Source organism: Mustela nigripes, chromosome 8, assembly GCF_022355385.1.
Source record: "Mustela nigripes isolate SB6536 chromosome 8, MUSNIG.SB6536, whole genome shotgun sequence".
NCBI lineage: Eukaryota > Metazoa > Chordata > Mammalia > Carnivora > Mustelidae > Mustela > Mustela nigripes.
The window spans coordinates 9,900,635-9,913,114 of record NC_081564.1 but is presented as its reverse complement, the minus strand read 5'-3'; the positions used below and the strand labels follow the sequence as shown (position 1 = coordinate 9,913,114).

The window sequence follows — 12,480 nt, the reverse complement described above, 5'->3', positions numbered from 1 at the left end:
AGCCCTGGCTGACAGCCCCGTGGAAACTACCCAGCTCCATCCTCCAGGCCAGAAGCCAGCCCGGACAGAACCATGTTTTCAACTTTGCCATCCAGGGCTCTCAAAGCACTTCATGTCTCAGGACTGGACTCCTTGTCCAGTGCGTGCCCTGGGCAGCTGGGCCTGGGCCAGGAGAGGGGATGCCTGAGGCATCGAGGCATTGAACAGCCAAGGGTCGAGCCTGGAGAAAAGAGGTCATGTGTCTGCAGGCAGGCCCTCACTGGGGGGGCCGGGAGGGGAGGGGGATGGCAGGCACTGCCGATGTCCTTTACAGGAGGGGTGTCCACCCCCACCCCCGCCATACACACACACACACACACACACACACACACACACACCTCTAGGAGTGTTAGCAGCCAAGAGCTCAGGGCAGCACCATTTTCCAGAGAACTGCCCTCAGCCAACAAAAGCAACTGCCTTGCCCAGAGATAACAGGAGGCTACGCTTGCCTGAGGTGCAGCCCAAGGCCAGTGAATAACGGACAAGGTGGAGATATAAACGCACAGCCTCCTTGGGTCCAGGTGGGACAGCTCTGTGTGCCAACAGCTCCAGAGCTCCCCGTGGGATCAGGCAGAGGCCAGACTCCCGATGAAGCCACATCCCCCACTGCCCTACACTGTGTCCCTGAGTCATCACTAGTCCTAGAAATCCCATCGCTGGTTCTGCTTTCAGAGAACTCAACCTCATGTGGGAGTAGAAGGGACAATTTTAGGACAGCAGGGCTCGGATCCCTGAATTCATCACCCCGGGCGAGCCGCTTCACCACCTTCCAACCTGAGAGGAGGCGACCCTAGACGTTCTCCCAGCTGCCTGCAGACGATGCTCCATGAAGTGCGGCCGTAATGTCAGGTTTGAGGGGGAGTTAATGGACACGGCGAGCCTCTGACATTTTCCAATGCGCCCCTGCCGCTCCTACTGTGTGCTACAGAGAAGCCATCAACACAGTGGACAGGAACCCGGCAGCCCTGGGGCAGGAGCAGCAGAGGGAAACCAACCACTGGAAACCAGGAGCAAAAGGAGAGATGCACGTGTCCGATAAATTATATAGGATTCTGTCCTAGGACCCGCCAAACCTTGGTGTCACTGATCTGGTGAGTTTAAGCACCAGTGACAGTCCCTGCCACCCTGTAGGCACTTGCAGAATGGTAACCTCCCCTTTCCTGCTTCCCCTAGACTATATAGTTTCTCCAGCAATGATGACTAACATTTCTTGAGCATCTAGTATGTGCAAAATCCCATGCCTTCACCATTTGCTTGAATCTTTACAATCCTACTCCCAGGTGAGTGACAGCATCCTCATTTTACAGGTAAAAAAGTGAGGCTCAGAGTAGTTAAGCCACTGGCTTAAAATCACATAGCTACCAAGAAGCAGAGCCAGGATTTGAACCTCTGCCAAGCCCACGTGCCAATCACTACTCTGCTCACACCTACAGATCGTTCCTCCTTGGTTTTAGATTGTTCGATCTTGGTGAGTGTTTGGTGACCATCAGTCCCTGACTGTATTCCCACCCCTCAGCCTCAGAAACGAGCAGAGACACGCCCAGCCAGCCCCCTCCCTGGAGGTGCTGAAAGAGAACACGTTTCCGCTTGGTCAGGGCCAAAGCCATGGCTTAGATCCAGTCATGCAGCTGCAAGTTCAGAAAGCATAAAATCACTGCCTCCCCGGAAGCCAGAGGCTCTAGCTCTTTCTCCTGGACACAGGTTGCCCCCAGGCCTAGAGCAAGCTCCAAGACCCAGTCTGCTTTGGATCATAAAAGCAACAACACCAACAACTGACAGTTCCCGTATCGAGGGCTTACTACCTGCTAAGTAATTGCCTTTCATGTTTTATCTTGCTCAGTCCTCACGATAGCCTTCAACAGGGATGTTCTTCTTCCCCATTTTACAAATGAGTCACTGAGTCATGGAGCGTTTAAATGGGCTTCCCAAGTTCCTGCTTAAAGGGTGTCTAGGAAGCAGTCTAAATGCTTAATACTAAGCCCGGGCTCGCTGGAGGTTGGTGGCCCATCTGGACGGTGGCATGTGACACAGCTAGGAGGAATAGAGAGAGGATTTATGGCAGATACGGCTGCCTCACTACGATACACTGCCTGCCGTGCAGACCAAGATGGAGGATGATGTTCCAGAACAACACCGCTCGTGTGCGCAAGGGAAGGCAGGATACACGCGTGTGGCTTTTGGTTTTACATGCATAAAGGATCACTAAAGAGCAAGCATGAAGCAGGTAACGCCGCTTGCTCACCTCCGGGGAGAGGGACTGAGGAGCTGAAGCTGAGCTGGGAGGGAGAATTTTCACAACGTTCCCTTTTGGATTTGCAACCTTCGAGCTATGTGAGTTATCTCGAAATAAATGAACACGTAAGTTTTTTTTAATGTAATTTAAAATAATAAAGTGCTGTGGTGGCTGCCCATTGTAAGACTTAAGGCCTCCTCCTTGACCTCAAAGAACGGCCTGGCTCTGCTGCCAGCTACCCTCTCTGTCTAACCGTGCGCCCGTCATACTGGCTCTTCCGGCTGCCAGGCCTTTGCCTCTCCTGTTCTCTCTGACTTGACAGCTGCTTCCAAGCATTCTCATGAAGCTGATTCCCTCTCATCCTCTGCTGGTCTCTGCTCAAGTGTCCCCTCCTCCAGGAAGCCTTCCCTGACTACACTCTCTAAGTCACCTCCTCGAATCCCATTGCTTATTCTCCCTGTTTGTTTCCTTTACAATACTGTGATTTGCAATCATTATTATTTTTTCTTTATTTCCTGTTTGTCTCTCCGCCTGTTCTGTGAGATCCACAACAGCAGGGCTGGGCCCAGGTTTGTTCAACAATTGTAGGTCTGGTGCATGCTGGGCCAGCTTCATGGGCCCACAACCTAGGCAGCCACCCAGGGCTCCATGAGTAGAAGGGCCCCGAGCTTGCCTTAATGCTCTGCTGCTACCGGCTTGAGATTCTTAATTAATATCGAGCAGGGGGGCCCTGCATTTTCACTCTGCAGCCCGTCCTGAGTACGGTATACAGTAGATGCTCAGTAAATCCTCACCCAAACTCAGTGAGCACAGCAGGCACTCAACAAATCCGCATGTATGGGTCAGAGCCAGGCCCATTCCAGACCTGCCCCCCGCACAGCTTGGTGTTAAGCCATAAGCCACTTGCAGCTGAGACCACTGTCAAGACTCTGTCCTTAGACCAGAAAAGCCAGATTCCAGAACCCTGCCTTTCTCCCTCTTTGCATTTTGTTCTGCCTACTTCTTCTTGGCACTGTCTGCTCAGGAACCATGCCTCCAACCACCGGAAGCTCCAGGTCTTCTGTCACTTTCTGAGGAGCTGAAAAACTATGAAAGCCCTTTTAGCTTCAGAGCTGCAGCAGGTTTCCGGGACACTGCAGGGCACTTTGGTGGTGGTGGTGGGGGCCTATGGGGCACTGCAGGGCACTCTGTGGGGGAGGGCGGTCTATGGGGCACTGCAGGGCACTATGGGGCGGGGAGGGTACTCTATGGGGCACTACAGGGCACCGCAGGGAACTGGCGTGAGCTGCCGCTGTTGGTGCAGAATTCAACGCCTCCCAGCCCCACAGTCTTGGAATTCACCCAGAAGCTTTGCAGCAGAACCTGCAGCTACCAGGGTTGGCACCCAGTCACTCCTATCTCTGTGTGTCTCTTTCCCGTCCCTCTGCTCTTCCCCTGAGTCCAGCCTATCGCTGCTCAATTAGGAATCTGGAAAAACTCACTCACACCATCTGATGGTGTGGGAAATGCAATTTGCACCAAGGACCTCAAATGGTGGGGGGGGGGGGGGGGAGGAGGGGGGGGGGGGGGGATATTCCAGAAACAGCGTCCAGGCTGAAAATATGTTTTGTTTGGCCCGTGCAGTGTTTTTTAAAAGTAAAATCAAGCCAATATTCTAAAAAGCATGGGATTTAATTAAAAATACGGATTGCCAGCTTCTGTTGAGAAATAGGAAGAATCAGAAAGTATTTATAGAACATCTATTGCTATGTGCCAGACACAGTTTTAGGCATTGGGGATACAACATCCAAGCAAACAAACAGGGAAGAAAATCATTGTCCTTGCCGAGCTTATCTTTTAGTGGGGAGGACAGATAATAACTGAACAGTAAGGCATTCAGACTGAGGGGGATTGAGGGGGAAGTTTGAGTTTGCATAGGTATTCAGAGGAGGGCTCATTAAGAGGTAATATCTGAGCAAAGACTTGAAGGGGGTAATGGACTGAGCCACACGGCTCTCTGAGGCAGAGCATTCCAAGCAGAGGAGAAAGTAAGTGCAAAGGCCCTATTCGTTTTATTTTCTGCATGACTCTGGCAAGTCACTTAGTCATTCTGGGCCTTAGTTTTTGCATCTGTAAAACGAGGACATAAAAGATCCCATCTTTGTTATATTTACCTTGCAGCGTTGCTGGGAAGAGCTGATGAGTTAACACATGTGCAAGGACTTTGTAATCCAAACTCCTTTTCAAATACTAGACAAGGAGGTCATTGCTAATGTTATCTAAGGGTCTGGCTAGGGAGGAAAACAAAGGTCTAATTTCCAGTGATTGTTTAGGCTTGAAAGAGACATTTCAGTGGATTATCGGGGGTAGAGATTTCTTGGTTTACCTGTTTGGCATTTCTCTCTCTTTTTGCGGGTAATGGCACCCCAATTTTCCTTCAGGAAACCTTCTCTCTTTCAGTATCAATCTGTGTCTCTGAGAAGGAGCTCATCCATTCTGGCCCCTAGAACTGGACCAACTTCCCTTGCCAGGCCAGTTGGAGCATTATGGCCCATGGGCTACAGCAGCTGGTCCAGGGATACGCACATGACCTAATCTGGACAGATGAAGGTCTGTCCTCTGGGATTGCTTAGCTGGTAGAACAGAAGCTTGGAGCTGCTATTATCCCTTCTGCCACCACATGGGAAATGCCTGCCAAAGGATAAAAGTAGAACTGAAAGATGGAAAGAGACTGAGTTCTGATGATGCACTGGAATGCTAGATCCAGCCGTACCTGAATCCATCCTGGCCTTTTTGGCAACCATGATCCAATATGTTCCTCCATTTTTTTTTTTCTTCTTGAGTCAATCTGAATTGAATTTTTGCCATTGCAACCCTCCTGAGCTCTATGTGTTTTCACAGAACAGCCACCTTGGAGCAAACAGGGATGTCAAAGGCAGCACGAATTGGCTGAGGCCTGGGGAGAAATATGCCAGCCTTCGACAACCCCCTGGAATACCCCCCTGCACCAGAGGCACTGCCACCCAAGCTCAGGCCTTGCAAGAGGACAGGAAACATTTGTAAAGCTTCCTCACCAAGGCCTGCTGAGACCCTGCACTGACAATTAAAATTCAGTGACAATAAACAGCACTAATTAAAAGCAAAACTAAGTACTTAATAAGACAAATGAGGTGACGGTATTAAAAGTCAGGATGAGAGAGTTGGCATTAATTAAAAACAAAGACTAATCTCTTTCCTCCTCTGAAAAGGCTGTGTCTGTGTGTGTCTAGAAAATGCTAAGATTCATTAATGTACTAAATGCCACAGGAACAGGAAGATTCTGGTATTGGTTCTGCCTGGGGGTTGGGGTGGTGAGGGTCTTCCCAGCGAGGGGGACATTTGGGCCAGACCTTGAAGGATAAACAGGACCATGCAAGAGTGAAAAGAGGAAGATGGGGACATGCGTGACCAAAGACTCAGAGGTTTCAGGGGACATGGCAATGTTTGTGGACTGGAGAAATTCACGGGAATGGAGCCTGGGGTGACTGGAGGGCAGAGAGCAGTGGGGAAACAGGACAGAAAAGAGAGAGCCGGCCATGATTAACCCCATGGCCTAAAGCAATCTCCACCCTGCCAACCCTGCTTGGAACCCTTCTGGATCCTGAAGGATCCAGAAATTAAGACCCCATGCTCTCTAGGAGAGTTTGCCAGGGTGACCTAGGGCATGGGTGTGGCAGCCAAGCCCATCTCACCATCTACCAGCCTCACAAGTGTATTCCCCTCGCCGAGCCTCAGTTTCCCCATCCATAGAATTGGATCTCAAATTGTAACTATCATGAGGATTAAATGAGATGGTGTATGGGAAGGCCCCAGTTCGGGGATGGCACAAAACACCTGCTTGTCACGTGGGCGCTATCATGAATTTGCGTTGCTCTTGATAATAATGATCTCAGTTGCCTTTTCCTAAAGAGATGGAAGCCCGGTTCTGGCTCTAGAAGGCAATGTCCCAGGGCTTTTGAAGCCAGAATAAGGACATGAAGCATGATAATGACGGATAAGGGAAATAACAATATGTGATTTTATCCTATGAGGGAAACAGGGCGATCGTACTAAAGCGAGGGTGGTCTGTTGAGTGCGGTAGTAGTCGTGAGCGCTGCTGACCAACCCTGTGATGGGGCTGCCCTTCTCTCTCCCTGGGAAGCTGGGAGTGGCCGCATGAGCCGCTTTGGCTAGCAAACGTTCCCAGGTGGAAACAGAAGCCATTGCATTTTTGTTTTTTTTAGTAAAGTTCAATTAGCCAGCATACAGTACATCATTAGTTTTTCATGTAGCAGCCAATGATTCATTAGTTGCGTATAACACCCATAGTGCGTGTAACACTCATCCCATCACGTGCCTCCGGCACTCTTCACCGCATCCCCTTTCCCTGTCTTGACAATCGTGGATGTGTGAGGATGGAGCCCCGCTCAGCCTGAGCCCCTGGGGGAGGATACACGCAGAGCAGACACCCCCTACTAGCCCCCTGCACCCAGTTAGCATGAGTGAAAGACAAATCTGGTGCTCTAGCCCCTGAAACTGTGGGGATGACGTGTTCCTGCAGCGACCACCTAACCCGGCCTGTCTGTGCTTCTCGACGGCCAGGACTGCACTATTTCATGTGCACCATCTCATTTGAACTAGAACACATGATCTTTTATTACCCAGTTTTATAGATCAGGAAACGGAAGCCCAGAGAAGTCCAGCGCTTTGCCCAAAGACACACAGCCAGGAAGTCTCACCAGGGTGTACCTTCACACACCGAAGGCAGGGGAAAGCATGCAGAATGGATCTTCCTGGGAAGAATGTCTCCTGCTGGACAGGGGTACCCCAAACCTTTCCTTCCTCCGCGGGGTTATGAATCTCTGGGCGCCCTGAGTCTACGAAGCCAAACACTGAGCTACAAAGCGCGCACACTGTCACAGAACTCTGTCCAGGGCTCCCTACGCAGACCAGCCGATTACCCGGTTCCTTGATAAAGTGGAAACTGGCCTTTGTTGTGTTGTTAACCAAGCTTATTTCTGCTCCAGCTAGGCTGTGGTGTCAGGGAAGAGGAAATGCTCAGGATTGATTTTTGTGTTGTCGCAAGCATGGCCAGACACAAGGGACCCCAAACAGGAAAATGGGATGAGCCGGGTCTGTGTATTAAAACAAGCCATTTAGCTTAATGGCGCCTGGCTGCCCCTTGGGCCCAAGTTACAATGAAACTTGTTCTGATTAAAACCCAGCTGGAACGGACTTATCTGCAGCCCTAAAGCTCATCACACCCCACAGACCACAAGCGCCATCCCGACCCCTCCTCAGTGTCAAGGTCACATTGGACTATCCAAGGACGCAGACCTGGGTCTTTTATAAATGAGCCTTCTCACCACCCTGATGAATGATACACCACCCACTGATGACTGATACAAGTAATATACTATCTGGCTAAGAAGATATTCGTTTATAGGATTTGTATTTATATTTTTATATAATTTGCTATTTTCATATGGCAAAGATGGTGGCATAGTGGCAGCATTTTATGGTCCAACCCGATAATAAAAATAATAATAAAAATAGCTTTGCTGGATATCTTCTAGTCACTCGTCCAGATGCATTCACCCGCTACCCAGCTCTGTGTCCTGGGAGAATGTCCTGTGTGGGTGCGTTCAGAGGCTCTCCTGCCCTCCGGCTCCTGGTCGGGTCTGTCTAATGGGAGGCAGCAATAGGAGACCCAAAGCAGGGAGAGAGAGGCTAGGGCACATATTCTCTGGGCCCCGCCTGCTGGTTACCATGAGCTGGCTGCTGGGGATCACAGCTCCTGTCCGGAGGACTCCTCCATACAATCCTTTCTCTTCTGGGTCCACAGGTGTTCCCTTCCAGCCCCTCCAGGCCTAGACAGGCTAACAGCTCCCAGCACCTGATGGAAAGAGCTGGATTGTTTGTGTGACTATAAATGCCCGTCCATTAAACTCGCCTCTCCTATCCCTCTGGACGTGCATCCAGTTTCCAAGGGTCTGCAAACGTGCCAGGTCCTGTTCGAGGTTACGTAGCTCATCTAATCCTCACCATGAGCCAATGAACGATGGGTTTTCCTCTTCACAAATGAGGCACCTGCGGCACCGAGAGGTTCAGGAACTTCTCCCAGGTCACCCAGCTAGGAAATGAGGGACAAGTGGAGAATCCCAGCAGTGTGATTCTAGAGCCAGTGCAACAGGTGACAGGTACAGTGAGGGAGACGGGCCCAGGTCAAGGTTGGCTTTCTCACCGTTGGAGCTATCAAAAGGAGGGCCTATGACTGTGAGAGGTGAGGAGCTCCCATCACTGCAAGTAATCCAACACAAACAGCAGAACTACTTGTCAGGGCTGCTGTAAAGAGGGTGACGTGCATTTCCAAAGAAAGGAACAGTTCAAGTTCACGGACTCCTCCCAGCCCGTTGCACTAACTCCCTGACTTGGCCGGACTCTCTTAGCAAGCAGGCAGAGCCAGTGTCTTAAGACAGAAGGATAAAGTACTCTGGCCTCAGATGCTCCCTGCCCTGGGAAAATTGCATATTTTCACTTCATTCTTGTGAAGCAGAAGCAGTCAGGGCCCCAGGAGGGGCTCCTAGTTGTTCTCTCACCTTGGCACAACACACACACACACACATACACACTCACACGTCACCCTCATTTTCACCCATGGTACAAATTCCATGACAGAATTTTCCATGGAGAGCTCAGGCTTTGGAGTCACCTGGACCTGGGTCCAACTGCTAGCTAAACTCAAGCTGGGCGAGTCTGGGCAAACTATTTAACTTCTTAGTGCCTCAGTCTCCCCATCTGTACAAAGGGGGCTACTTCCTAGAGCTCGTGAGAGGTGGGAGCAGAAGACAGAGTAGTCAAGGCTGCCTTGCCCAGTGCTGCCACAGATGTTACCCAAGTGTTCTTCCAGAACCTCCGCCACCCAAAAAATAACACAGGTTCCAGAGTCTCTGGCCAGGAAGGATACTTCCTGCCTTGCACTGTGGCCATGGCCACTTCCCCTGGGGTGTGGATGCGAAGAAATCTGAGACCACTTCGAGAAGAACAGAAAGCTTCTCTTCATTGCCATGAACACTAGACCTTGAAGACCTGCCCTGCCCAGACCCGCCTGGCGCCAGGTGGGAGAAAGTAACAGAAACAGGAGTTTCGGTCGGTGTTGGCTGGTTCATTCAAACGAATGAACCACAAAGTTCCTGTCTCTCTCTCCCGTCCCCATGGAAACAGCCATCAGAGCATCAAATATGGACGGAGCACTCTGCGCTTTACAAAGCCCTTGGTCGTCACGATCTCCGGGGCAGGTGTGAGAGGAGTGCAGGAGGTCGAGGAGTGCAGAGCGGCCAGGGTTCAAATCCCAGCTCTGTGTGTTCAGACAGTCACTTAACCTCTCTGTGCCTCACTTCCCTCATATGAAAACCAGAGATGACAATAACAGTGAGAACAGCACCTCCCTCCGGGTGGGGGACCCTGAGAGGTTAAATGAGCACGACGTATGGTTCAAGCACTCACAACAGCAGCTGGCACGTGGTGGGTACTAAATAAAGAGGAACAAGCCACCCTGGTCACATTTCTGGGGAATAAAGGCTGATAGTAACACCTGTAATGCCATTCGTCATCTATCAGGTGCTGGGGCCACGCTGCGTGATCTACTTATACAGGCTCCGGTCGTGCTTGGCAAGAGACACCACTGAGTCCCTCTCACAGAAGGAAAAACTGGGGTTTTAAGGGTTAACTGGCTTTCCCAGGGATGGAATCAGAGCCAGTGAGTAGTAGGGCTGGGAGTTGAGCACAATTAGACTCTCAATACTCACCTGTCATCTTCTTCCTCCCGCCCCTCCCCCGTCACGGAGCCCTCATGTCAGCCAAGAACATTCACTCTGTTCCAGGCTGAGCTTTCTACACATGTGGGGACTTAGCACAGCAGTCTCGGTCCTCAGTTCAGTCTTTATACCAGGAAACGGAGGCAAGGAGAGAGGAGGTATTGGCCCAAAGTCTCCAGCTCAGCAGATCACAGAGCCTGTGTCCAAACCCCAGATGTCACAGTCCATTTTTATATCACACACACACACACACACACACACACACAGAGGCATGCACACAAAATTCCTTCTTGGTGCAGCCAACAAGTCACCGTCCATCCTTTGACTTGAAGACCTTCTGAAGAGACATTATATTACAATGACATCTGGGAGCACCTGGGTGGCTCAGTCGGTTAAGTCTCTGCCTTAACCTGGGATCGAGCCCCGCATCAGGAGCCTGCTTCTCCCTCACCGTCGACCACTCACTCTGCTCATTCTCTCTCTCTCTCAAATAAATAAATAAAATCTTAAAAAAAAAAAAAAAAACTACATCTGAAGTTGATTTAGTTTCTCTTCTTTTCAGAGCTACTCACTCTAGTAGGTGACGCGTTTTATTGCATGAGGGGCCTCTCGGCATCCAGATTTCCAGAGACTTACATGAGCTCTTGAAAGAAATGAAGCCAGCAGCAAAAATGTGGGACACAGGCTATGGGCCAGTTTGTCCTGGGACAGCAGAGAGACTGTTAAATTGATGTCCCTCAACAAACTTGCCTTCCACCTTAAGTAACCCCTTCCCACACTCACTCTGAACTTTAGCTGAAGTCAGGAAATATGACCAGAGCAGAGCTGAGGTCCCCATCAGGAAGCCATGCACTGAGACATGGAAAGGGTAGCTCTCTACTGAGTGTTGGTTCTCAGTCTTGTGGAGAATGATTTCTGTGAACTCTGTGAAGCTAAGCTCTGAGTTTCTGGGTTCTAAGTACGTGGCGAGGGTTCTCCCAGGTAGAGAAAGCTCACCTGAGAGGCCAGCTGGCCCGGAAGAGAGCAGAGCTAGAGGATCGGAACTCTGTCCCAGTGCTGTTAATCCTAATGCTATTTTTGAGCCACTAGATAGAGTCAAGCCTCAGCTGTGTTGTGGCCTCTTCTAGTACATTAACCAATAAATGTCCCTTTGTGTCGCTTAAACTTGCCTGAGTGAGGATTACGATCAATGTAATCCTGATTGATAAACACACACTCACTCACTCACACTCTGAATCATTCCTGTAATTTGCAAATTCTGTACCTGTGAATTTGCCTACTGACCCCTAGCCCCCAAAACAATACCTGTAGCACCTTCACAGTCATTTGGCATGCAGACACACACACACACATACACACAGACACAGAACAGCAAAAAAAAAAAATGGGGGAAGGGGGGGTTTGGAGAAGGGGGGTGGGGTTATGGACATTGGGGAGGGTATGTGCTTTGCTGAGTGCTGTGAAGTGTGTAAACCTGGCGATTCACAGACCTGTACCCCTGGGGATAAAAATATATGTTTATTAAAAATTAAAAAATTAAAAAACAAACAAACAAACAAACAAAAAAAACGAGTGGCCCAGCATGCCGCTCCGGTCCAATAGCTCTCACACCACACACAGGTCTCTTCTTCAAGGTCTTGTTTAATGCCACGTTGTTTACATTTTTATTGCAAACAATAAAATGATGATGATAAAATGGTGATTTCGCTGTTGAAAATGGCCCCTGAACCCAGTGCTGAGGTGCTGCCTGGTGTTCCTCAGTGCAAGAAGACTGCAGTGCACCTTACAGAGAACCTACATTTGCCTGATAAGTTCATGGGTCATAAGTTACAGCGCCGTTGGCCATGAGTTCAATGTTAATGACTCAACAATACTATCTACTGCTACGGACTGAATGTTCGTGTCCCCTCAGAATTCATGTGTTGAGACTCTACCCCCACATGGGATGGTATTAGCCGGGCGGGGGGGGGGGGTGTGGGAGGTGATCCGGGTTAACTTAAGTCATGGGACTAGGACCCTCGTGATGGGACTGGTGCCCACCTAAGAGTCTCGAGAGAGTTCTCTTGTCTCTCCGCCCTCTGCCACATAAAGACACAACGAGAAATCAGCAGTCTGCAGGCCAGCGAGAATCCTCACCAGAACCTGGCCCTGTTGGCACCCTGACCTCAGGCTTCCAGCCTCTAGAACGGTGAGAAAGAAATTTCTTTTAATTTTTTATTTATTTACTTATTTTTTTAAGTTTACTTGACAGAGAGGTAGGCAGAGAGGCAGGCAGAGAAAGAGATAGGATTCGAAGCAGGCTCCCTGCCAAGCAGAGAGCCTGACTCGAGGCTCGATCCCAGGACTCTGCGATCATGACCTGAGCCGAAGGCAGAGGCTTTAACCCACTGAGCC

At 50.1% G+C, this 12,480-nt stretch overlaps 1 protein-coding gene across 7 annotated transcripts in view; it reads right to left on the bottom strand.

The window, feature by feature from the left end:
• RPH3A (rabphilin 3A) overlaps positions 1–12,480 on the bottom strand; it is a 261,251-nt gene that overhangs the window by 69,257 nt on the left and 179,514 nt on the right. For 4 of the 7 annotated variants that reach the window (XM_059408465.1, XM_059408463.1, XM_059408467.1 and 1 more), the window contains exon 3: positions 8,038–8,165. The exons of the other annotated variants lie outside the window; for them this stretch is intronic. In XM_059408465.1, coding sequence (XP_059264448.1) covers positions 8,038–8,040 — 3 coding nt within the window. In that variant the 5' untranslated portion in view covers positions 8,041–8,165. The remainder of the gene's footprint in view (positions 1–8,037; positions 8,166–12,480) is intronic. 7 annotated transcript variants of the gene reach the window in all.